The sequence below is a fragment of the Pocillopora damicornis genome, chromosome 10 (assembly GCF_964200805.1).
Source record: "Pocillopora damicornis chromosome 10, jaPocDami1.2, whole genome shotgun sequence".
Taxonomy (NCBI): domain Eukaryota; kingdom Metazoa; phylum Cnidaria; class Anthozoa; order Scleractinia; family Pocilloporidae; genus Pocillopora; species Pocillopora damicornis.
In genome coordinates, this window is record NC_142679.1 from 22,589,865 (window position 1) to 22,616,867 (window position 27,003).

The 27,003-nt window shown below is 37.6% G+C and overlaps 1 protein-coding gene and 1 long non-coding RNA gene across 3 annotated transcripts; one reads left to right on the forward strand and one right to left on the reverse strand.

Moving 5' to 3' along the window:
* Nucleotides 1-4,111: 4,111 nt before the first annotated feature.
* On the forward strand, nt 4,112-12,821 carry LOC149039433 (uncharacterized). Its single transcript, XM_089185804.1, has 8 exons — nt 4,112-4,490; nt 5,711-5,995; nt 6,994-7,307; nt 7,801-7,942; nt 8,181-8,509; nt 8,735-8,876; nt 10,487-11,008; nt 11,418-12,821. Exons 1-8 carry the CDS (start codon nt 4,112-4,114, stop codon nt 11,726-11,728), a joined length of 2,424 nt encoding a protein of 807 aa, XP_089041930.1. The 3' UTR covers nt 11,729-12,821.
* A 5,759-nt stretch (nt 12,822-18,580) lies between these two features.
* Nucleotides 18,581-22,296, reverse strand: LOC149039434 (uncharacterized). 2 transcript variants are annotated; one of them, XR_016180611.1, is made up of 5 exons: nt 21,994-22,296; nt 20,500-20,558; nt 20,233-20,268; nt 19,077-19,144; nt 18,581-18,676 (listed from the first exon to the last, which is right to left on the reverse strand). It is a non-coding gene; the product is annotated as an uncharacterized LOC149039434 (long non-coding RNA). The 2 variants fall into 2 exon arrangements; XR_016180612.1 differs by having other exon boundaries at nt 19,077-19,141; nt 21,994-22,293.
* Between the last annotated feature and the right edge of the window lie 4,707 nt (nt 22,297-27,003).

The following is a 27,003-nucleotide window of genomic DNA, read 5'->3' on the forward strand; positions in this document are numbered from 1 at the left end:
GACTGTGATGTAAATACTAATTGTAACTATACCCTAAGATCTCACAATTGCACGTTTAAAGATGGAATTCAAGGAAATGGAACCAACTGCACACGTAACTAGTTGTAACATACCATACTCTCTATTTTCTCGATAATATCTGTCATGTGACAAAAAGGAATGACCAGAAATCAAAACTGGTTTTTGTTGATTTAGATACCAACGAATGCACTGAAGGAAAACACGACTGTGATGTAAATGCTGAGTGTAACAATACCTTGGGATCTTACAAATGCACCTGTAAAGATGGATATGAGAGAAATGGAACCAACTGCACAGGTCAGTCAGAAGCCAAGGTACCAAACAATGTTTTCACAATACAAAAATAAGTTAACTGTCAAACCAATTGATGCATAATTGGCTGCTTCAGACAAGAAACGAAGTATTGTCAGCGTGTAAGTTATCGGTTGAACAGATGTCGGCAAACTCTCTTTTCATTGTGCGGTTGAAGTGCAACGAAAAAGTAAGTTGTGAGCTGTATGCAGCTAGTTCAGTTTTTGGTCATGATCCATGCAAAGACACATATAAATACTTGGAAGTCAAGTACAAGTGTGTAAATTTAGGTTAGTACCTATAGTTATTGTTGTATGCTGTGAACTGGGGAGAGAAATAGCCTTTTGCTACCATTTAGGACGCATTTATTTCAGAATTGCATTAGGCGCTAAATCACCCGTCCATTTTCAGTCGGGGGCGTATTAAGAAAAAAAATACACAAAGAAGCAATCGTTAATATAGTCAGTACTCAAATAGCAAATCTTTTTTCGAATTAACACCTTTACACTTTTATCAAACACATGGTGGATAAGCATTCATTTTTTTCCGGGGTTTCAGTTTCATTTTCTCTTAAGTGGCGCCCGCAAAAGCAAAGGAAAACTCGACAAGGTGGTCTAGGATAGATTTTATGCACTAGGGAAAAAGTTCTGAGCTGCCGTCTGGTCGGTGAATCTTGGGTGGATCATGTGTACACCAAAGGAGTGCAAACTGACAATTTTCAAGCCATGTGCAGAAAAATTCAATATTAGCATGCCAGACCATTTTCCTGCATAAATGGTGAGATAAAAAAGGTTCAATTCAATAATTCTGGATCGCACCTTCGTGTACGTTGCTGATGAGCACTGCTGCTGAACTAGAAGCAAATGAAAAATTAGAGGTACCCTCTGTCTTGACTCCTGATCTTCTTCCTTCATATTTTCTCTGAAGATACCCTATAGTGGCTTAAGAAACGTGATAGGATTTTTTCCTAGAAACATCTTTTTAAACTTTCATGAAATGAAAAAGCCGTCACGAGCCAAAGTGTCCTGAAAGGCATCCGAAAAATAGGTGATTGGTACCTTCACATAGAATTCGCTCTTTTGAATTGGCATCATAGAAAGAACCGTTTCCTGCTTTCAACATTGCTGTTGAAGTCTTTCCAAGTAACTTGACTTCAATCTTACGCCAGTGAATAAAATTTAGAGGTCATGGTAAGCCGATGAAATTAACTAAAATTCACCTTCGAATAATTTGTAATTTGGCGTGTTTTTTTAAGAGACATTTTTTGTACCCGGTAAAACATCGGATAAATTGAAATTGACATTCTTTAAGAGAATAAATGCTGGTCTTAAATGGGGTGTAAAAATTAGTTTCGGGCTTTTTACCAGCGCCGAGTAGGAAGCCTCTCAAAATAGCGGTTATCACAACAAAAGCGTGTCAATCGGAAGTCAACAAATAGCACATTCTCCAAACCCGAAAGCAAAGGATTGTAAAATTTTTACATTATAATTAATCTGTTTAGTCGTCAGTAATCCACAGCGCTGAAGAACTTCATTTTTAGATCCTTTGAATAAGATATTGACTAAATATTTATTTCCGATAGTATTTTATCGTTAGACATTTCAAAATTAGTGTCGCCCTGATCCGGATCAACTTACACGGTTTTTTTCAATTTTCCCAGCTTATTTTTTCATGATCTTTTAGAGGCAAAACAAAATACCAAGAAGCTACACGAATAGACGAAACCTAAATTCCCATCATGTAGATATACTACAGCAGTCAGCTAGTAAGTCTATTGGAACTTTTTCATGCTTTGAGCATGAAAAACTGAGACAGCGACACACGTTTTCCCAAAGGTGAACATTGCGACCTCTTATACTCGTGTATTTTTTTCTTCTTTTTCAAGGAAGCAACGTTGAATAATCGATCTAATCTATACAAAAATGTAGAGAAAAAAGTGTGATTATGCGATTGTTAGACCCTGAGGTTTTAACTGCATGAGGAATGAGAAGCAGCTAAAAAAGTAAACAGAACATTAAATTACTAATTATGTGTTGTGGGCCATTAGCTGAACTATTTTACAGGACTTTCAACGAAACGAACAAATTGACGACATCTAGGAAAACCAATAACGACCATTTCATTACATCGACAACCTAGTTCTTAGATTGGGGTAGGAAGAAGAGAAACCTTGGGAACGAGGTTGCGACATCAGTAAATGGATTCCAAAATTAGCGAAACGGATATCCCACCTTAAAAGGCTTCAGAGACAGCTATTAGAACAAAATCGGAATCGAGTGAGAATAGGGTTACCACCATTTTATCCATCTTAGGGGCACATTTAATTGACACACTTCATTATAATCAGTCGTCGTCGTTAACAATCCTAGGGGGTATTCAGGACGGCGACATGCTCCCGACGAACTTTAAGGCATGACTAAATGAAAGTTCTGTTGGAACATTTCAATAACATTGGCTTAGCCACTTATTCCTCAACGCTGATATGCACATTCTTCGCAAAGCGACTGCAGTTTTTTCGATGAAGGCTTCTTGCGACTAACCGTAAAAAAGGATTAATTTCCAAGTATACAAATATTTTGTTGAAGGCATACGTTTCATACGTTGTTGACAGTTAATTGACGTGATTTTCCCAATTTTTAAAGCCACGGTGCTCAGTACTCAATGAAAGCCGGGAAATTAATTGTATACCTGCTTTTATAAAAACATTTCCTTTTTCCAAGGATTCTAAATTTCAAGCGATTCAGAGCTTTACCAGGCAAAGAAAATGTCGCTTGAAAAAGTGCACGAAATAGAGAATTTTCAGTACGCGAATTTTTAGCGATCGTTGAAAGTTTCCCGTGGCGTAACAATTCAAATCTACAGGTCTTTAAATTGACTAAAAAACTTGGTTAACCTTCAAAGAGACATTTCTATGCTTAAAACAGGGATTTAATGCCATGCAACTTAGATCAGAGCAGATTGTTTGAGAGGGGATGAGATATGTTTATTTCAGCTGTTTTCATGACACGTGGGGTGTTCTAAGTTTTAATTTATTTTTGGTTTTAAAAATTATATTTAAACAAATTAAACATGTTCACGTTCGTTGGCCTACCAATGGGTATCTTTAAAAAATTATCAAGGAAATTGGTTCTCTATCATGTGCCATCTCCTGCTCGGTGTTAGTGGGCATTCACTCTTAAATGGTGAATTAGGTACTGCAGAGGCTTACCAATATAACGGAAAAACAACGCATCAAATCATTTACCTTCATCAGACGAACCAAAAGAAGAAAAGATTTAGGGAGACCCAACTCCGTAAGAGGACAATTGGCTTGTCATAGACACCCCGATAGGCCAGTTTAAAAGGGTATTCGTGACCCTTTAAAGAGCGTCAAAGACCAAGAGAACTTTTCTCTCTCGCCGCAAAATACAAAACACCAAGAGACGGAGAGAGCTCAATGCAGTAAAAGAAAAAAATTTTGCAAGCAAAAATTTCAAAAACCACTAAATTTGACATCTCGTATCTGAGATTTATGTAATACATTCTTTTATCAATAAATACTTGTCTGCAAGTAGCTTTAAATCCTGAAGAAAAGACACTCCTTTGTCGGGAGATCCTCAGGTTTTCTTAACGCTCTCGCACCCCTTTTTTATTACTGTATTCATCTTCTCATCCGCCACATGTGAAATCTCTGATCATTAATTCCCAAGACTAAAATATAAGATTAAAAGATAGATGGGATAATCACAATTCCGCTTTAATTACAGGAAGAATTCGTAATTAAATATTTCACAAGATACCTGAGAGTGTGTGTCCATAAATGATAGAAGAAAATCATAGTAAGAATAGTGACCGTCTCACTCAAGGTTTGACGAAAACTTTGAAACTTTATTTAATAGCATCAAATCGCTACGAGTCAATTGGTTGCTTCAAAGACAATACAACCAGTCCTGCCATAGAAACATTGGAAGGAAAAGATGATATCTTGGATGGTAACTACTCAACAAGGAATGATTCCATCGACAAATGTTTTCGTGCTGCCGAGAGGCAAAGATTTCACATCTTTGCGGTTCAGGATGGTGGACGATGCCAAGCCAGTGCTTCGGCCATAACGACCTTCCACAAGTATAACCAATCACAGCAATGTCCGCCTGGTGGTAAAGGAGGAAAGCAAATCAATCATGTCTATTACATTAAGGGTAAGAGTGTACTAAACATTTTATACCAAGTTATCCATGCTACAACCGCAGTGCCCCGCAAGGCTGGAATTATGGATCCCCATGATTTAGATTTAGTCGCCCTAAAAAGCTTTGAAAATATTTCCGTACAACCCCATACTTTTCCAAAACAAAGCGGCAGTTATTATTTATGCTGCTGTTTTCTGTTACAAAGAATTCCGTGCATATTGGAATGTTATTTTTTAAGGAAATCTTGCTAAAGCTTCTGTTTCAATAAAATTTGCTTAAATTAAAGGCGAATTGTCGCTTACACACCCATTTTATGTGATGTGTGATGGTGAAACACGATTTCATTTTAATTTTGTGGATAGGCGTTTCTTTGTGTTTTGTGGGAGCAATCATTTGCCTTTCGAGAAGACTACGACTTCTGCAGAGAATTGCTTTTTGCATACTTCACTTGCTGCAGACCTATTACTGGATTCTATTCGAAATCTTTGAGAGGGGAATTTTCCGATAACCCAAGGGAACTGACATAACAGCAAAATCAATCGAAAACCCTATTCCTATCAACTTCCTACTTGCTGGAACTTTTTCATTTTTGGATTGAAAGGTAGAAAAAATTTTGGGTCGTTTTTTTTTTTTTCTCTGAATTCTTTTCTGGAGGAAGTTTCTATTACAGATCATGAAAAATCCGAAAAATTTGAAAAAGTGTAAGCAACGTGGAACTGCACACCTACCCCTCCCCTGACCCAACATTAACTCAAGCTGTTTATGAGTTGACTGTGGTTGGGTTTGGGGAGGGGCAGGTGCGAAGTTGCTTTGATCAAGACCGACATTGATCTAAAGTATTAATGGCAAAATAAAATACACATGCAAATTATGTTTCTTGAAAAGAACACTATAATGATCTCTGAAGTGAATATGAGACGACCTCAGGTGATTCCTCAGAAAAAAAAATTCGAACAACTTTTTCCTTCAATGTTCCTTAACAATGTCTGTTTCAAAAACTACAATAAAAAAATATAGGTCACCATGCTTCTTATCTCTTCGTCCTTCGCTCTGACGAAGAGCTAACGCTCGGAACTTCAGCTTGAAACTCTTTACGGCGGTTTGTTATACTCTCCCACCGACGTAGCACCATAGTTTCTTTTGAAACTTACCCCCTCTATTTACATTTTTGTTACCCGGTCTAGTTGATAGTTACAATGTTGTACGGCTCTACTTGCTGTTTACTCTTTCAGGACATAAAAGTGTTGGATGCTACAAATTGGATGGTACAAGTCGTTTAACCCATGAATTGACTGGGTCCGATCCTATCTTGAATGGAATTTACCCTGCACAGCCTGGGAGCTTCATTTCAAAGTGCGCAGTGGCTGTAATTAGAGCAGGTTACAGGTTATTTGCAGTTGAGAATAATGACACGTGTTCAGCATGTGCTACTACACTGCAGAAAATTAAAAAACTTAAGGAATCTAAGAAGTGTGGTCTTGGGGACGCCAATGCATTTCAGGTTTACAACATCAGAGGTAATTTTAAAGTGCGAGCCCAATCTAGAAGCCCATTTCAACATTGAAAGAAAGGAATATTTAATTTAAATTAAAATGATATATATATTACAATTCTACGCTTCAAAAACCGAATTAGCTGTCTGTTAAGAGCATCTTTTTTAAAGGACCTTTTGGTCTCGGAACTCGGCATCGCTGGTAGCGGCAGCAAACTGGTTTATTCCAGTAATTGATATTTTCATGAAAATGATACCTTCCCGCTCAAAAAGCTTTTATACGCATGCCAAGTATTAAAGTGTCACTCTTAAATACCTTTTCTAAGGTTCAAGAAGTTCCATAATAAGTTAACTATGTAAGCCTAATCGGCAAAAAATAGCCTTGCGTAATTCCCTATAATCAAGTTTCTACATGTAATTGGGAATTTCTAGAAAGACCTTTACCTTAAAGTTTGATCAAGAATTATTCTAGTCAGGTTCGTTGAATGTTTTAGAAGTATTCTGACCCACGAGCAAGTAGACACGTTTTCGTAACACAGTCAAACTGATATCTGTTGTTTATCATGAGCGACCGACATAATAACACCGCTTTAAAAACGTTCGCCCGTTTTGGGTTCACATCAACTCATTTCGAATAAAGGATGAACGCCATCAATTAATCCAACAATTTGCAGAAAAAGTAATTAAAACGAGATTTCTATATATTGTGGGCTTTCAAAGTTTTATGTGAGAAAATGCTTGATAACATCAATGAAGAGATCTGATGCTCTTGATCTGTTAAAATGGAAGATTATACACCAAGCTCTTCGCAACAACGTTTACTCACAAACATATAATCAGAACTAAGGAGATATTTTCTCATTAACAAAATACACCTGATGTGGGCAGAAGTCAAAATGTACTTGATTATGAAAAATGGAAAATATCTACCAATGGCGTGTGAGCAATTTAAGGTATATTAAGATGTTGCGACTCTCTATTTTTTTATTTGATTATTTTAGAATTCCTTTTGTTTTAAAATAGATTTACGTTGTCTTGGAACACTTGGTATGGAAAGTGGTGCAATCACCAATGGGCAGATAAGTTTCTCGTCCCAAAAAGAGAATGACGCGAAAATTGTAAGATTACATCACACAGAGAGGACTTGGATAGCTGATGAGAATGATATTTATCAGTGGCTTCAGCTCGATCTCAGGGCTCAAAACACTGAAGTAACACGAGTAGCAACACAGGGATCCTGTCAACATAAAAAATGGGTGAAGAAGTACAAGCTACAATACAGCAACTATGGAGTGAGATTTCAAAACTACACGGAACAAGGAAAAACCATATCAAAGGTAAAACTGATCAGAGGCGTGGAAGGGTTCTAAAACATAAGCTGCTTATTGTACACAAAGCCAAGTTCATTCCTTAACTTAAACTTCCCAATGTGTTCTTTGAGTAGTTTGCTAGGACAAACAATCCTCTTCGTTACTCGATTTGTTACGATGCATGAGTCGGCAGTTGTTCAAGAAAATTGTTACGATGTATGAAAATTTCATACATTTACCATTTTCTTCGCCCAGGTACAAATCTCATCTTGATCCAGTTTTTGATTACCCTCAGATAGATATTTGTAGAAAAAGTTCGACTTAATTTATCGTACGGTGGCATGGGATAAACTTCATGAATCAAATCGCTCGTGATATATTTTACGGTTTACCTAGTGAAAAACAGCATAATATAATTATATAGCTTTTTTTAAAAAATTCTTATGTATGCAAGGCGGGCACATACTGCGCATTTTAAATAAAAACACTCAACATTTATTTCACATCTATTATGATGCAGGAATTTGACGGAAACATTGACGAGAACAGTGTTGTTTATCACGACCTGAACCCACCAATCACAGCAAGGTACATACGTTTTCTACCAGTGGAGTGGGAAGGCGAGATATCAATGAGAGTGGAACTGTATGGATGCGTGAAAGGTAAGGAAATGGTTTTCCTCTAAAGCTGATAATCATTGTATGCATTACAGTTGATCTGATCATAGGAGCTTTTTAAGGTTTTTCATTTCGTTGAGAGTTTCTGTGATTGTGTTAACGACATTTTTTAGCTCAGTGTAAACTACGCTTGATTAATTACTTCATGATCTCATAGCTACTTTTATTTCGCTGCTGTAGATAAGTTATATTTGTAAAACGCCTGCTAACCTTTCGAAAACAGAATGTGGAAGATTTCTTGGCATCCAAAGCGATGAAATCTCTGACGGACAGTTAAGCGCCTCTTCAGAGAGAGACTCTAAACACTCCGCCGCTCAGAGCAGACTTCTAGTTGTAAATCCTGACAGAGAGGGATCTTGGGCAGCTGAAAATAATGATACAGATCAGTGGCTCCAAGTTGATCTGGTTACTCTGCACACTCAAGTGACACGTGTAGCAACACAAGGAAGTAATGGACACCAGAGGGAGTGGGTTACAAAATACAATCTACAGTACGGCAACGATACGGAAAGGTTCTACAATTATACAGTCCCAGGACAAAACACAACGAAGGTAAAATTGATTTCTTGTGTATTGATTCCCGTTTAAACAGGGAAAGAAGTATTTTTGGATCATCATTAGCAGGGGCTTTGCAAATTGAGGCCTCCGAGAGGCACAATTAGAGGAATGGTGTATGAATGAGTTGTGGGACTGTTTTCACATCGTAATAACTGATATTCATTAAATTAATTCTTATCAAAGATTTAATGGAAAACCTCTTATGTTGTTACTTCAAAGGTTTTTACTGGAAACATTGATCAGAGTACCGTGGTTTATCACGACTTTAACCCACCAATCACAGCGCGCTACATTCGTTTTAAACCGGTAGAGTGGCAGGACTGGATATCAATGAGGGTAGAACTGTATGGCTGTGTACAAGGTTAGGCCTACGTGACAATTACGATTGAGCGGTACTTCTTGTAACGAGTAATTTGTACCAGATAATAATTCATTTCCTGTTCAAAAGCGAGCGCTTGAATATTGTTTGCTGTGTGTCATCTCAATCACAATCGAGCTGTTACAAGTTGACGCGAGTTTTCTGCACCAATAACAGGGCGAAGTAAGGCAAAACCAATACAATCTGAGAGAACTTTTAGGGGTAACGTTAGATCACGATCTTTTATTTAAATGCCAAATTGAGGAGTTATGCAAAACGTTGGCGAAACGTATTGGACTCCTTCGTAACATAAGTCCATATTTAAAACGCAGTCAACGAGAAATATACTACTCTACTAACATTAAACCTATATTGCTTTACGGCAGTATGATTTGGACTTCTTGAAGTAAAGAAAATCTTTTGAAAGTCCTGCGTCTTCAATGCCAAAAGAACAACACCTTCTGTCGGCTTATTTAACTCGCTGAAGTGGATTCCCTTTTATGCTGAATCATATTTAAATCGATGCACTTTAACCTACAAAGGCTGAGTGGCAATAACCCTGAATATATAAATAATTTACTTATCACACATCATAGATCAACTCGTCTCTGTAATCTTAACTTAAGTTGCCCTCGATATAAGAGAAGTAAGGAAGGTGGTCGAAAGTTTGCTGTGAGAGCAACAAAGGAATGGAACAAACTAAGTGTGGACCTCAAACAGAGTACTAGTGTCAAAAACTTTAAGCGTTCCCTTTTTAAAATAATTTTAAATAATCAAATTCTTACGCAATTATTCATGTAAATATTAAAATCTGTATATAACCACATTTTATAAACTTATTTTGCGATGCGCAAAGGCCTATATACTATTTTTATTACAATTAATATTGTTATAACTATTGCCATTAGTTTGTTTTGTTTTTTATTTGTTTGTTTTTTTAGGGCCATTAGGGCTATCAGTTTTATTACTGTCAAATGTTACCCTCATTAAATTAAGTCTTACCTACCAAAACTTGTCATAATGATTTGAAAATTGCATTGCATAGCATTATTCAATTCACTTATCAGCTTTGGTCACATGGAATTCCTTCCTCCTTCACTCTCCCCTTTTCACTCTCACGTGTGATCGCCGAACCACAAACTGGAATAATTTTGCGATAAATACTACTCTAATTGTGGGAGTGGGAAGGAAACTTTGTGTTTTCTTGATATTTTTAGGTTTCCCAACAACAAAACCTCGTGGTGGCTAAGCCGCACAGTCTGAGAAAGTACACTTGTCGGAGTACATTGTCGCAATTCAAATTATTCAAAAACACCATTTTGATTCCGAACGGCAATCAATATCTTAAAGTCCAATGTAATCCTTAGAGCAAGGAAAGCATTTCAATGTCCGAATATCGAGCATTTCTACTTTCTAAAAATAAAATCGTGAGCAAGCGTCGGAAGATGCACAGTACGACTTGTTCGAACACTCCAAGTGACTGACGTTTCTATTCCATTTTTTTTGGTGATTCAATAATTTGCGTAATGTAATAACATTTCCTCAGAAATGGCAAAGAAAATTTTGACAATCTCTTACCAAAAACATTACTTTTATTCTATGGTTTTACACAGGATTTACAGCTGTGTTTACAAATCTTGGTAAGATTGGACCAAAGGGTCCAGACGCGATTGGTAGTCATTACAAAGATCAAGATCATGACGGACAAGTAAAATTGCTCAGCGGTATTCAACTGTGGACTGTGCCACGCACTGGTGAATACAGAATAGAAGCAATAGGAGCCTCAGGGGGGTACGGTGAGGACAGTTTTATAAAAACCGGAGGAAGAGGGGCACGAATGATTGGAAACTTTAATTTGACCAAAGATGAGATCATTCATGTACTTGTTGGTCAAAAAGGGGAAAAAGGGAATGAAAACCCAAAAACTGCCGGAGGTGGAGGAGGTACATTTGTAGTGAGAGAAAACAACAAGCCTTTGATTATAGCTGGAGGTGGAGGAGGAATTAAAAATATATCGGAACAACATCCAGGATGTGATGCGTCCATAAACACAACAGGGAATGGAGGGTATAACTTGCCATTAGGTTCAGGAGGAAGCAACGGAAATGGAGGAAAAAGGAGTGGTCAATCCGCAGGTAAGCGGAGAAAGAAGAAAGAAAAACAATCAGTATGTTCAATACATTAGGACAGGAAGATAACAGTAAGATTGGTCAGAACTTAATTATTGAAATCACTAATTCTAACTTTGAAGTTTTTCTCTTGTCGGAGGAACCTCTTAGAATATCTTAAGTTCAACTGGGTTTCGCCCGTTCAGTTTTTAAAATTCGTTCACATTTATTTACTGCTCACCATCGATCCGTCAATGTACAAACGCATCACTTCATTTACGTTTCTCATATCGCAATGAGCTTTTGTATTTTTCTAGCAATTGACTACCCAATAATATTTCAAAATAAACTTCCAAAAATTGAGAAGTGCACTTAATTGATAATATTGCGAATATTATCAATGAGACAACTGCTTCTCACTTTTCGTTTATGGTAGGTGGTGGTGGCGGCGGCTTCTACAGTAATGGAAGTAGTTCTTCAAAAGGTTCTGGTCAAGGAGGCAAAGGATATCTTCACGGAGGAGTGGGTGGACATGCCAGGGGCGGGTTCGGAGGTGGCGGTGGTTTTCTTAGACGCGACCGTGGAGCTGGAGGTGGTGGAGGTTACTCTGGAGGAAATGGTGGAGCTAATGAACAGTTTTCCTGTGGGGGAGGGGGTGGATCTTTCAACAGTGGGACAAATCAGCAGAATGAATGTTGTTTTAATAGCTTTGAAAATGGTAGAGTGATCATCACGTTTCTTCAGTGACATGCTCCCGGCAGCACTTTCTGTAACGTGTAAGGCTAATCTGTTTTGAAGACTGATTGTTGTTAGTCTTTAAACTCCGGAGTTGAAAAATCTTTTGTTTAATCTTCAAGTTTAGTTGATGAGCGTTTTAAGGTGCTGACCAAACGGTGCGACCTGAGGAATTAAAGTCATTTGTGTTTGAGTTCAGATTTTACATCTACAAACATAATGTTCCAGAATAGATCTATTTGCGAACATCTCCTGACCTAACGAATACATCTCCAACAAAAACTTCTGTTTTTGTTCTTTTTCCGCCTCTTTTCTAAGCAATTTATCAGATGGACATGTGCATCAATTGAGAACTAATTCACAAATAACATGCAGGTAATGAGGACTAGTGAGTATTTTGTAGAGAAAATGTTGTGAACATAGTATTTCATATTTTTCTGCACTTCAATCATTACACATATTTAAGACTGATTTTCAACTGACTACAAGGGTTTATCACTTCATTTTTGTTGATTAAGTCAAAACCAAACTCGATTTTCAATTTTAATACGATCAGTTAGACCCAGTATCCTTGTTTCTCCTCCCTTTGGGTCGTATTTTGCTGCGCACGACACAGACTGCATTTTTTACCGGCGCCGGTTGCAAACTATTCGCGAAAAGTGTGTTTTACTAATTTGTGATACGTTTGGCGTCTTTTGGTTTTTATCAATGGAATACGTCATTTTTATTGTTTTAGTTTTGGTTTTAGGATTTCCAGTCAATTGAAAAGGGTTCAGTTTCACTTCTAGCGGAATCCTGTAAAGTAATTGAAAAAAATTGCCCAGGGTCGATGCCAAATTGTCGATGTGGCCACTTTAAGTAATGTGTTTCCAGATGTTGATTAATTGAGAGGAGACTAACGAATGCTAAAACGAGATTCAGTCATTTAGGTTCTGTTTCTCTTTTCAGAGAGCAGGGCATAAAAGCGGTTATATATGCCAACGTGTTTTATATGACACGTTTAAGTTTCCGCAAAACTTTATTTACTTGTTAGATCAGAATGCTTTTGTCAACATTTAGAATAACTTTTTAGGAGGCTCTCGCGCTCTTTCATATAAAAAGGAGGAGAAAGGTGTAATTGTAATAACAACTATCATTTTGCGTGAGTTTTCAGTCAGCTGTGTCTGTTTAAATTACTTTATGTTAAAAATCAATAAATTGGTTCCTAGATGTCAGTAATGGCTCTTTACTTAGTTGCACTTAAGTTATAAAATAACACATTGAGAAATAATAATACTTTATTGGGGGAAAGAACGTGGAAATATGTTTCACCGAAATACGAGAATCCTCAAGTTCAGTGCAACAATTTTCTGACCTTCGTTTTTGGTTTTTGGTTTATTTGCTTCCTTATCCTTTTAGTCTCTTTTCTTGCCTTACTTTCTCAACCCTCTTAACGTTGCCTCTCTTGGTTAGAGACGGAAGATTCACTTACGACTCACGTGACCGTTGAATGGCCTTGAACACAGGCCTAGTGGATAGTGAATTGTAGATATAAGAGGCAGTTTGCGTCCCTATTAACTCTGCAAACATTTTCAAAAGTTAAAGGAAATTTGGATGTGTCCAGGAAATTTACCGAAATTTTCAGAAGCTGGTGCGGGGGTTGGGGGTCTTGCAATGTCTGTATATGAGCTGAAGAAATTTCAGGGACATGACTGTTGCCACATTTTCTCAGATTCTCCTTGCATTAAAGGAATCGTTCAGAACCTACTGAAAGTAACCAGCTCAAGTTGCGCCATGTTGGCAGGTTTATAATTTTCGGGTAATTTAAATAAGAAACTAAAATCTTACAAGTTGGCGTCTTTAGGAAAAAAAACCAAAATAAACTATTTTTTCGACTCATACTATTCCTTAAAATCTTTGTCCCGAGTATGAGATGGAATTTTTGATCTTCAAAAAAAAAATTGTTGAGCAAAGATTCGGGAAAAGACGTCAAGCACCCATTATCTCTCAAGTCTTAGCTTCTTGTCACCTCTGATCATACATGTCTATAGTTCAGTGATTATTATTGAAGAGAAGATTTGAATAAGTGTGAGGGTAAAATCTTGACCCTTTTTCCATAAAATTGTACCAAAGCCCTTTCATATCCCGAAAAAAAGGGTAATTTGGGGCTTGAGCACTTTCAAGCCGAAGTCAAAATATATTGTAGTATTCGTGGATTTTGTCGTGTGTGGTTATATAAAAACTTGTCATGTTGATGGGGCTAATTATTCGCTAGCACAGTTTGAAATCAACTAAAACAAGTCGGTTCCTGTTATTACAATCTCTTGCAGAAAGGAAGTGATAATTGTTTCGCAATAAAAAATCCAACTTTGCTCGAAAGTTCTTTTAAAAGACGTAAAGTGAAGCATAGACGGGGCTTTTCATCTCCCTGGCCCTTGCTCGAGAAACCCGCACCCCCCGTCAACCTTCCCTGTACAACAATCTCATAGCGTCTGAATTAAAGGCGGCGGGGGAGGAGGGGGAGTTGGCACAAGACTCTTCTCCTCACATCGGCATAATGAGTTATTTCGTCTAAATACTTACTCTTCTTGCAATAGTATGGGATAACAAATACATTTTACAAGAGGCTCGTGAGTATTTTGTCATTTTACAACCCAAGTTTTTGATGTAAGATGAATACAAACGGATAAAATTTTAGGGAAATAGCTTTTGGAGAAGCCTAAAGGGAAAGTTTACCTCAGAGTAATTACTGACGTCTCTGAAATGCTGTTCATGAATGTTTTTGACTTTTCGATCCCATAGGATGGATAAGATGGCCAATGGCGGACCTTTGTATTTTAAAAAGAAATTGAGAGGCTTATTTAAACTTGACTGAAATAGCTCGGCTGGATCGACATAAAACCTAACACCGCTTTTCTACAGTTTCAAAATGAAAATTAATTATCATGGGCCAAATGAAGATTTAAAGAAAAAAGCAGTTCTTTAAACCTTTAGCTGAAACATGTTATGGGTAATAGAGCCTGACTCTTTGTCACAATTTGGCTTTTAAGTTGATCTTAATAATGTTTGTTCAAATTTCATAATATCTAAATCTGAAGATTCGTGCATTTCCGGTCTTAATTATTAATAGTTAATATGCTTCAAACTGATGCACCCTAAAAGGCATGAATGCTAGAAACTTTGGATCAATATTTGTTTCTGGGCAACCGAGCTCGATATCGATTTGTCGTACTCGATTACCATTCCTGCTCGATAAGCAAACGACGTTTGATAATCGAGCTCGATAACTACAAGTCGAGCTCGATCGCTAATCGAGTACGATTACTAATCGAGCTCGATTAGTTATCGAGCTCGACAAAATTCGTTTATCGAGCTCGGTTACAGTACTGACGAGGGATCACTCACGGTTTCTGGGAAACCACTCGATTTTAAATCGTCACGATTTATAAGTCACTCGATAAACGATTTTCAACGAGACTCGTTTGTTCGAGAGAATCGAAACGAGTCAAAGCGAGGCTCGTTTCACGAAACGAGACTCGTTTGACACAACGAGACTCATTTGACGAAACGAGACTCATTTGACGAAACGAGACTCGTTTGAAGAAACGAGACTCGTTTGACGAAACGAGATTCGTTCGGCAAACGTCGGCTCTCGGCGCATGCGTAGATGTCTAATTTTTTTGGATCACTCACGGTTTCTGGGAAACCACTCGATTTTTAATCGTCTCGATTAATGAGTCACTCGATAAACGATTTTCAACGAGACTCGTTTGTTCGAGAGAATCGAAACGAGTCAAAGCGAGGCTCGTTTCACGAAACGAGACTCGTTTGACACAACGAGACTCGTTTGACGAAACGAGACTCATTTGACGAAACGAGACTCGTTTGAAGAAACGAGACTCGTTTGACGAAACGAGATTCGTTCGGCAAACGTCGGCTCTCGGCGCATGCGTAGATGTCTAATTTTTTTTCCCAAGGTTGTTGTAGGGTCGGAAGGTTAGCGCTGAGATATTCGTACAATACGTTAAGGTAAGTTCTATTTTCTATGTCTTGGTATGGTAAACGGGTAGGGAAGGCCTTAAACAATATTATTATATGGCTGGTAGCATATATTTCAGCACATAGAAAAAAGCAGTGAATATGTTTATCGAATAAAGTTCAAAGCTTCCACTTCCCTAAAGTTACTTCATTCCTCCACAACGAGGGATGGCAGAAATTATAACCATCTCAAAGATATAAATTTTGAAAAATAAAGGTCAAATGTTCCTGAAATTTCATGTGTCAATGCAAGGAATATTTTATCATACTGTGCTGTTTTAGTTTTTTTTTTCTTTAATGAAGACTGTATTTATAGGATATTCGATCTTAAAGACATGAATGATAATTTCTTTCTTAAAATGAGTTTTTCCTCGTAAACCATCTTTTTATCTCAGGGATATAATCAAAATAAATACAAATTAAAATGAGAAATCTAACTTCGCTACAAAAAAATGTTCTTACATGTTAATGTTTCAGAAAATTTTCCAGATTATTACAGAGATGAGATTGCTTCGGTTGGTCTTGGATCACCAATCTTTCTATCACGACACAGAAAAAAGGATAGTTTTAGAAAGAGAGCTTTGATTTATAAAATGATTTTGTTAGAGTTTTTAAGAAACAAATAATGAGGGGAATATATTTGGTTAATGACCATGATGACCAAAACAAAAATTGTTATTATCTGTAGCATATTTATTATAGCTCAATGATCTCTTTGCCTCTGGAAAATGTTGTCAAATATACCAAACAACTAATACATGTTGGAAAACTTGATATCATTTATTCTCATCATATTTACAAAGAAAACTTTATGACAGGAATGAAAAGAAAACTTAAGGCTAAGTACAAGGCACTGCACTGTCACTAAAGGCTAATTGTTGCTCTCATTTACAACTTCTACACTTTCACTAGTTTCTTTGTTGCCTTCTTGCAGAGATGCAATATTTTTCTTCTTTCTTCTCTTCCGTGTCTTCTTCTTTTTCTTCTTTTCTAGTTCTGTGGGTATAGTAAGAAGAAATTGTTGTGGTGAGTTGTTTATAGGGTTTTGCTATTGGTCATCTGGGAGTGGAATTTCCCATTTTGGAATGCTTTGAGCAAATTAGAAAGCTGAAGAAATTCACTAGCCATGACACTTAATAAATTGTGTTTGTCAAATCGTACCCTCACTTAAAGTCTTGTTCTCCTCAACCTTATCTCTGTGCTCTCCCTTGTCCTTGTCATCTTTAAAGGTAAAGAAAAAGGCCTTGATTTTTTTAATGTTGCAGTTCACAGGCAAATTTCCTCTATGCTTATGAGTCTAAAAAAATATAACTTTATAGGGGGTTTCTTGTTACTTTATTTAAAGTTTGCTATATTTAGAAATGCAGAAACAAACTTGGCAAAGAAAGAATTTGTCAATCTTGCAAGTATAGCATCTCCTAAACAAAGGGTGAGACAAGATGAGACGACCGTTTTAAACATTTGCCGGGATTCGTTAATATCCGAGCTGTCTCGGGAAAAAAAAAGGAAAACGAAATGGAAAATGAAGAAGTGACAAGGGAATCATACATCCTTTCGAACTACACTTAATTTACATTTTATCAATCGAAAACGGGGCGTCAACCGTAGCCCACCTGCGCGGTGCCTGTCGTTCACGAGGAACAAATTACGAGCAGATGATCACTAAAGCGCTTATGTTGAGGCTGTTTTGGTTTTCGTTTCGTTTTGTTTCTTTTGTGTGTGTTTGTTTTATTTTCCTAAATCAAACATATCAAGTTGGAGATAAATAAGATTGATTTTAACTGACCATAATTATGGTTATATTGCTTAGCTTCTTAGTCGCATTTTAGAGGATAATGTTCTCTCGCGTACAAGTCTCCATCGACTTCGTCAAAATTAATCTTTTACCGGAATACTACAAAACGAAGACTAAAATATTTGAGGCCTCAACACTTGATCTATAATCACTTTCATGCGAAATCTAGTGGACAAATTCTCCTCCCTACCATCGAAATCCGTCCACGTGGGCATCGTTTCGTTGAACCATTATCATGTCTTGGTTGCACACGCCGCAGTGCAATAGATTGGCCAATAATCCCCGGTTTTGAAACCATCGGATTATCCTTGAAGGGTTCGCGCGCTTTAAATTACTAAAATAGAGGAGATCCATGTTGCACACGAAATAACAAAATCAATCAGCCAAGGAGCGCGATAACAGACTATCAACCGCTATATTCGAACATGTCTACTACACCTTTGTTTGTCGTCATTGGTCGATTTGGTGCACTGTCTTTCGTGCGTTTCGCTCCTCATTATTTTTCCAACTAATACATGTTGTTTCCTCTTAAGTTCTCTTTGTTGTTGACCGGCCGTTATGTTGTCAATCGCTATCCCTATTGATGTTATTGGATGGAGTCTAATATGGATGGCCTCCTTGACCCTACGGGTCAATAACCTTAACCTGGTTCCAAACAAGAACGTGTCCTGTTTCATTAGCGTGTTGTGTATCTTCTGAGTTTTGAGTGTGAGCAAGCCGCGTCTCTTTGAAGTGCTCTTTATGGCTCAGTTATTGCTCTTCCTGTTTTCCAGATCGAGTTTCCCTTCCTCGATACGTCATTAAATTGGGACGCCAGAGGTTTCATTACCACTAATGCATACAGAAAGGATACTCGCACGGGCCAATACTTGGCCTTTGACCCACATCATCCTTAGTCAGTAAAGCGTGTTTTTGTCTAGTGTCTACACGATAATTTTGTTCTGACATAGGCGAAAGCGGGTCTGCCACAGCAATTACATTACGAGGGTTGTTATTATCTCCCCATAAGATTTCCCCCATGCTACCATGACTAATTTTGGTTAGTCAGCCAGTATATTTGAACGACTTTTATTAATATTCAAGATTCATTTGACACATGATAAATATCATTGGACTGCATTTCTGTGAATTCCCATTCCAGTCATTAACTGTGGAAGAGAAACAAATACAAAGAGTGAGGTGTGAAGTTTGAGGGAAAGTCAATTTCAGATGACAGGGGTGGGTAATAGGAAGATGAACCACTCTTAACAGTAAAAAAAAAGCCTTTTAGATGGATGATGTGACTTCCAACAGACAAGGAGGAACTCTAGGTCGAGAATGATAAATAAGTTAAACCCAGAAATGGCAGTGATTATGGCCATGTCAAGGAAGAGAAATATAAGCCATGGATAGGAAATTATAAACTAAATTAAGTGCCAAAAATCAACTAACTTGTAAGAGACAGGGCTGACAACTTGGCATTTAGTATTCTGGTAATCTTTTTGTGGAGGAAAGGTGGGGGATGTTACTTTAAAGTTCAAATGGGAGACAAAAATCATTCACACCTACCACTTCTATTCATGCACAGCTTCATTGTTACACAGCACACATCCATCACTTGTCCTTAGACAGTTCTACTAGGAAAAAAGGAGGAAAAACAAGTGGGAGTATGTCTTTCTCGTGACAGAAAGACATACTCCCACTATAACTAACCCTATTTCAGAATTGTTGGTGAAAATAATTTTTTATTATAGCAATACAAAAATATTTCACATATTTTGTGGTTTAAAACTAACACTTCTGACTAAAATGATCAATCAATTTCATTTTCTTCCTTTGCACTTTACACTGATAAGTAGAGAAAAATAAGATTGAGACAATGCTCTAAGTCTTAAGCCAGACTTATTCCCAGTGAGCCAACCAGACTTTTTCTCAGCGAGCCAACCAGACTTGTTCTCAGCGAGCCAACTAGACTTATTCTCAGCGAGCCAACTAGACCAATTCTCAGCGAGCCAACCAGAATTGTTCTCAGCGAGCCAACCAGACCTTTTCTCAGCGAGCCAACCAGACCTATTCTCAGCGAGCCAACCAGACATATTCCCAGCGAGCCAACCAGACCTATTCTCAGCGAGTCAACCAGACCTATTCTCAGCGAGTCAACCAGACCTTTTCTCAGCGAGCCAACCAGACCTATTCTCAGCGAGTCAACCAGACTTATTCTCAGTGAGCCAGACTTAGAGTCCAGTATCCTCATTGAGTCACAGCCCATTATCCTCAGCGAGTCAAAGTCCAATATCCTCAGCAAGTCAAAGTCCAGTATCCTCTGCGAGTCAGAGTCTGAAATCCTCAGCGAGTCAAAGACCAGTATCCTCAGCAGGTCAAAGTCCAGTATCCTCAGCGAGTCAAAGCCCAGTATCCTCAGCAAGTCAAAGTCCAGTATCCTCAGCAAGTCAAAGACCAGTATTCTCAGCGAGTCAAAGTCCAGTATCCTCAGCAAGTCAAAGACCAGTATCCTCAGCAAGTCAAAGCCTGGTGTCCTCAGCGAGTCCAAGACCAGTATCCTCAGAGAGTCAAAGAGCAAGCATGTTGAGCAAGTCTAGGCCTAGAATCCTCTGCAAGTGATAGCCTTGGATTTGCAGAAAATTTAATTCCAATATACCCTACGAGTCTTAGTATCATAAGCAAGTTTAATTCTTGACACAAATTACTGGACACACATACTAACCTTTGCAATCAAGCTCCAGGGGAATTGTTTGAATTTCTGCAAAAGAACAAATATGTTAGCCAAAACACTGTTACCAATGAAACATGAAAAAGTCTATAAGAGAGTGAAAAGGAACCTTTGAGTGCTGTAGAATTTTTTAAATATCACCCTCAACTTAAATCAAGTGGAAACCATTTCAATAAGTTGATTCTGTCTGTTTTACTTGCCTTTCATAACTCGTAGCTGTTGAGGATGGGGTGCATAAATACTCCTTTTCTGAATTTTAACCTTGATTCCAATGTTTCTCATCAGCTGAGATAGCCATATCATGATAGATAGTCTTCTTCCTATTTAAAAATGTATAAATTAATTATTAACAGATTTCCACCAAAGCTTGTGATAATTCCACTATTTAATTGCTTTGGCACTCAGTGAATTGGTGAATTACCTGGTTTCAGAAAGTAATACATTTTTTATTTAGCCCAGCCATCTCCTTACTCTCCCAGGCTGGTGTGCTAAATTGAAAATCCTCTCCCACATGCCTAATTTTCAAGCTCTTTTCCTCAATAACTTGGTTATGCAATATGGTTTTACTATAAGTCTCAAAAAATTCTGTGCCTTTTCTCCTGAGTGAATAAATACAAAATGGAAAATACAGAACATATCTAAACTTCTTGGCTCTTTTAAAATTCCTTATAATGCATGAGATAAATGAATGAAAATCCAACAGAATCATAACCACCATGCATTGTGGCTAATGTGGCATTACATTTCAATGTTTCTTTCCTTTTACTTCATCTGGTAATTTGTCTTTCACAACATAAAATTCAGTTTCTTTGACCAGAACTTTTTCAAATGAGTGTTTGATAACAATTTTCTAACTAGAACTTTTCGTAGACTGACTAACTAATCCAATTGGGTCTAACAAAACGATAAAGTTCACTGGCTGAGATTCTGAACTTGCACCATTGTTTTTATATAAGAACAAATAGAATTCTTGGACATCAAAATAAATTACAATAACTTATACACAATATTTGGCACATGAAAAGGTCAACTTTTGAATGAACTGTATACGTAGACCACTGAACTTAATTCTTGCCTTGACAAAAATTACGTGTCACCCTCACACTAATTTTTCAAATGAATACCATGCAACCATTGGAACTATATTTCTTTGTTTGACTTCTGAAATTTTGCCTTGAAACAGGGACAAATGAGATAATCAACCTCAAAATACATAAAGCGCAACATATATCAAAAGCCTTTCACTTACAATGCACCACCAGTATTCTCAAGAGTAAACAATTCAGAAGTGAAACCGGAAACTGTCATTTTATATCATTCCACTCATTCTCGAGCATAATTTGTTTTTTTTGAGAATTTTTAGCGTGTAACAAGTAGAACCACATCTAAAAAACATACAAAACATACAAGATAATATACAGGTCGATCTATATACAACTATCGTTTTGAAATAAAGGATTTGTTTTGATTTAGTTCGGACGCGCACTGCGTCATGCGATCGATCTGTCATCGGCTGATAATTTAGGTCGTTGCGTTGTCAAATTCCATTGAAGATTATTTACTCTGTCGCTCCAAAATCATGTTTGATCCCAATATATATTGCTTTACATTCACAAATATACATCTACAGGTCTATCTCAAGGCAAAAAACAAGGATTCGAGCGAGAAAAGTAAAAGTAAATTTAATTTTACGCTGTTTCAACATCACGTGCGTCACGCATTTAAATATCGCAAGAATGTTTATAGATTACTTACCTCGATTCTTCGCTAGGATTTTCCAGTTTTCTGTCTATTTCAGATTCCTCACCACTAGACATACCACCATGCTCACTTCCATCGTCAAAAATGATGTCTAAAGCCTCAGCTACGCTGTATCTCTGGCGCTTCGCACCAGACGCCATTATCGCAGATTGAAGTCGTACGAAAATGATTTCCGGAAAGGGCTCCAAAGGTCAATTTTGATAGTTCGGAGCTAAAATTTGCTATGTGATTGGCTTAGAATGTTTACTCGCCACAGTCGGAATTTTAGAGCGATGAAGGCCCTACACGTGCTTCGTTTTCGCTCATGACTTCGTATTAGGCGTAAGATAGTGCTTTTTTTTTTTTTTTTTTTTTTGTTGCTTACCTTCATTACAGACTGCACAACATTTTTGCGATGCCTCCTTTTCACAGATGGCCGATTACAACTACAACATAGTAACACCTCCACGAAATCTGTCAAAAGGAGGATTTTAAAACACCGGAAATGGAGAGGAAAGATAAATGATACGGTCGATTGACTCCCAGACAATTGAATGGTCCAAACTAGCAAAGGCGGGAAATTTGTTATCGTGCGAGATATCAAAGTATCTGTTTGCTCACTCAATTCGTATTCAGCGTTCGGCCGTATTCCAATCGATAATTTCGCTTTCTGAACAAAATTTCCAATTCTATGATGGCACGTAAATTAACTTGTCAAGAAGTGAGTTCATTGTTTGAGAGAAAGTTGTCTGAAAGGTGAGGTCTCTCCTGAAGTCTACTATGAAAAAGAATTCGCGCAGGATGAAAAAAAAGAAAGTAGACTATAAAAGGCTGCCAGTATCTCAGAAGAAAAATCCTTTCACTGGACGTGTAGGGGAAAGAGGAAACAACATGAAAAGGGGGTATAACGTCAGCTTAAACGATATAGAACGCCAGCCTGCCAAACAGCCGAAACTCGCACACATCAAGAATGCCAACTCAAGCGCCGAGGCTCAAATAAACATAAACCCATAAAAAAATTCAAACGCCAATCAAACTGTAAAGGCAAGCACCCCTTACACACCAAACACGACCACATGCATCACCAACACCTCAAACGCAAACACCATCTCCTCCATTAACACAACCTCGAGCACGACCAGCACTGCAAACACATGCATCATCCTTACAGTAAACGCGACAACGAACACAAACCTGGCCCAGCAAAATAAAAAAGATGGTGAAGTAGAATTTGTAAAGACCTCTCACAGAAGCGCCTCAAAGGCCGGTAAATTCCATCTCTCGGAACAGGACATTAGCACCACTTCAACTGGAGACTGGCTCACCGACCATATTGTAGGTGCAGCTCAGTCTGTTCTGAGGGAACAGTTCCCTCACGCAAGAGGATTGGAAAATACAACTTTGGGGCCTATTTTTAATTTTTATGTTCAAAAAGGCCAATTTTCATAAATCCTGAATACTGGCAGCCATCATTGGGTGTTGGTATCTACTGTAGGATGCTACACTCCTTCTGTAGTTTATCTGCACGACAGCCTGTTTTTTGCGGCTCTAAAATGCGAAATAGGGCCTTCATGAAAACATCGGGCGAGCTCGGATTTCGTCATAAGATATCTACCCGAGATGACCTCTGGTGTTGTAACATCCTCCTTTTGATAGATTTCGTGGAGGCGTTACTATGTTGTAGTTGTAATCGGCCATCCGTGAAAAGGAGGCATCGCAAAAATTTATTGGAGTCTGTAATATAGGTAAGCAACGGAAAAAAATGCAAATATCTTAAGGCTAATACGAAGTCATGAGCGAAAACGAAGCACGTGTTCGTTTCTGCTCTGTTTTGCGGGTCTAATATGCTAAATAGGGCCTTCATCACGAAGACAACATCGGGCGAGCTCGGATTTCGTAATCGGAAATCTACCCGAGATGACCTCCTTCTGACGGATGTCGGAGTGTGCTTTCCGGATAGTTCAATCTCGAACCCAGGGTTATCTTGGCTTCTTGTCAGCGGTATGGTCGCTAAAAAATGACCTCAGGGAGAGTGAATCAATCAATTTTTGGATTGGTTGATGGGAAGAACGATGGACTCCACACAGAAAGTGCGATTTTCAGAAGGGATCGATCGATGTTTAAACTATTGGGTTTTTTTTTTTTTTTTTTTTTTTTTTTTTGCCGGAAAGTTTTCAATTGTAAACTTCCTGTCGATGCGTGGGAAACATCCAACCAAAGCCGCTGCATGCTGCAATGGCGAGAAGCTGTTTTTCATGGAACGATGGATTGCTGTTGTTCCTGCCAAAGACGTACAAGTTGAAATAAATCATTTTATTAAGTTGTTTGGAGTAAAAAGCAGAAAAGAAGGCATTGAAGAGGCCGTGCAAGCGATCGGATATGTAATTGTAGAAAAGTACGATATCAGAATAGCATAAAATAAAAAAAAAAAAAGTAAAAAAAAATTGTCGGGCATGCTCGCTACAATCTTGTATTCAATATCAAAGAAGAAATCGAGAAGTTTTCCTTGACATGCAAAGAAGATCGCGAAGAAAGGGTTCTGTACTTGAAAACACGGAAATGAGGTCTGTCGCCATTCAAAGCCCTTCTCAGGCCACAGTTTCACTATCTGCTTTGCAGCAAGTAAACCGTTCTAAAAATCCATTATACCCACGTCTAAGGTACTCCGAGAAGACACTTCAGATGTTAAAACAGAGGTTTTCCTTTCATATTTATATATGAATCTCAGCTTGTGATACATTAAATTGTCCCTTTTTACCGCCTATACCTTTACTTAAATTGGCAGAGAACTTTAATTTCCAAGTGGGCGCAGCAGTCTGCTCTTGTTAATGTATTATTTTATAATTTAAAAGAATATCTTTTATGTTCCTTAAAATACAAATAAGATTATCATTGATCCAAAACCGCAACTTTTCTATACAGCTACAAGAAATCGATTGAATGTATGGACTGAAAGCGGCACGATTATGTTTTTCCTATAGCCACCTTCTCCGAACCCGGAAAGTCTACAATTTTAAGATTTTGAAGAGATAACCAAGGAATCAATAGGGATTGAAATACTTGGGAAGGCTGGCCATAGAAATCCTGAGGTCCTTTAGTATGGAGGTTTTACATATTGTCAGATTTAAAACTCTAACACTCGTTCTGTTCACTTGACTCTGTCTTTAATTCTCTTTTATTACACAAGTTCATACAGCGGGGACTAGCTCTGATCTTTGGAGGAAAGTGTGGGTCACCGCTTATAAAGGTGACCCTTACTGAGCTGTCAATCTCTGACCTTCGTCATGCTTTTACACTAGCGAATTACGTCAAGCTACGCAGAGCGGAGTACGCATACTAAGTAGGTACCTTCCAGATGTTTACGCTGTACAAAATGATTTTCTACCTTAAATTTCTTAGTCATACAGTCAAGTTCGGGCAAAACAGAAACAAGGTTGACAATGTAAAAATTATAATTCCTCGAAGAAAAAACAGAAAATTCAGAGAAGAAAGGGCGTACCCAAGGTACCGCCTCCAAGAGAGCTAAGTGCTATTTGATTATATTACCTTAAATTTCTCAGTCATACAGTCAAGTTCGGGCAAAACAGAAACAAGATTGACAATATAAAAATTATAATTAACCTACTAACATAATTCAAATCATAGTCGAGGAGATACCCTAAGAGAAAATAGTCCTCGAAGACTGCTACAGACTGCGACAGAATAAACAGAAAATTCAGAGAAGAAAGGGCGTATGAAAAGTACTACATGTTTACACCCCAGGTCACCTCTAAGAAAAAGAGGTGTCGAACGTGTTAACATAAGACCGCCAAAAGGAATAAGAAATGATCAACGGGCTTATTACAATTTTTACTGACTGGCTTATGGTAATATATCATTTCCATTTTCAACGTTTAAATAAGTCAAAAAACACCTATAATGAAAATTCTTGCTAGAAAGTCAATTTTGTCTTTTAACAATATTACATTTACAACTTGTTTTGTGATTAACATTTTTTTTTCACAACCACATTATACTTGTGCGTCATTCAAAATTCCATGTCGAAATTTTTGTCCAATTTACTTTAATTTTGCAGCTTATTAAAGAAATGGAAGGAAGAGCTGCTGACTTGATGCCATGGCCTCTGTAACTGTGCCTGTTGCAAAAGAAGATGAAGTCAAGTGCCTCCAGTGTGTGATATATGGTTAAATGATGAATACCCAGAGCTGGAAAAAAAAACTCATGACTATCATCCGTCATGTTGAACACTCCAATTGTAAGATGCATATCATTTTACTAACTAAAGGCAATTTCTAAAAAATACGACTTGAGCTCAAAGTTGTTACAGAATGAAAGAAATGCCATTTTTACTTCATTTTTTTTAGTGAAGCAAAATCAAAATCTTGAAACAACATCAGCTTAAAAATTTCACAATGTGAACCTTCCATATTTGTCTTTTATCCGAAAAAAAATCGCTACCTTGATTTAGCAAACTGAATCATGTTCAGTGTGAAATCCTTCGATTGAAATACACCATAGCACGCGTGTTGTGCACGCAACAAGAATATTCCATGGGCCAGAGAATGTTCTCATTACCTCTCAGGGGTAGAAAATGCGAGTGTTACCTGATGAAAGATTATGTGAAAGACTTATCAAATTCACTCGATAGCAACCGTGAAAGAGTAACTCTCGCCATTTTCTTGCGTACTCCTTTATTGAAAAAGATGCTGCTTTAACGTGGAAACGAGGCTGACAATAAAACGATTATTTCAAATGACTTCTTCGTTTTTTCTTTAAAGAAGATAAATCAGTATCTTCAACATAAAACATGATTTCAAAATAATTTTGGGCTAAAAGCCACAATTTTACGATTTCATTTAAAAGAAAACTAGTTCAAAACATAGATTGAACTCGAAAGGCATCATGAATAATTTCCAAGATGGCAGCATCGCTGCCTGGTAAGTGCGTTGAAGTTCTTGTGTAACCTTGACGATTTATGAGGCATTTTGCCCAAAATGTAGAGAGATTAGGCTTCTAAAAGTCAAA

Excerpts from the sequence above, each read along its gene's own strand:
- LOC149039433 (XM_089185804.1), top strand. The coding sequence starts at position 4,112 with ATGATAGAAGAAAATCATAGTAAGAATAGTGACCGTCTCACTCAAGGT. Across the intron at positions 7,308-7,800 it reads AAGGAAAAACCATATCAAAG|GAATTTGACGGAAACATTGA; the intron begins GTAAAACTGATC and ends ATTATGATGCAG. Across the intron at positions 11,009-11,417 it reads AAGGAGTGGTCAATCCGCAG|GTGGTGGTGGCGGCGGCTTC; the intron begins GTAAGCGGAGAA and ends CGTTTATGGTAG.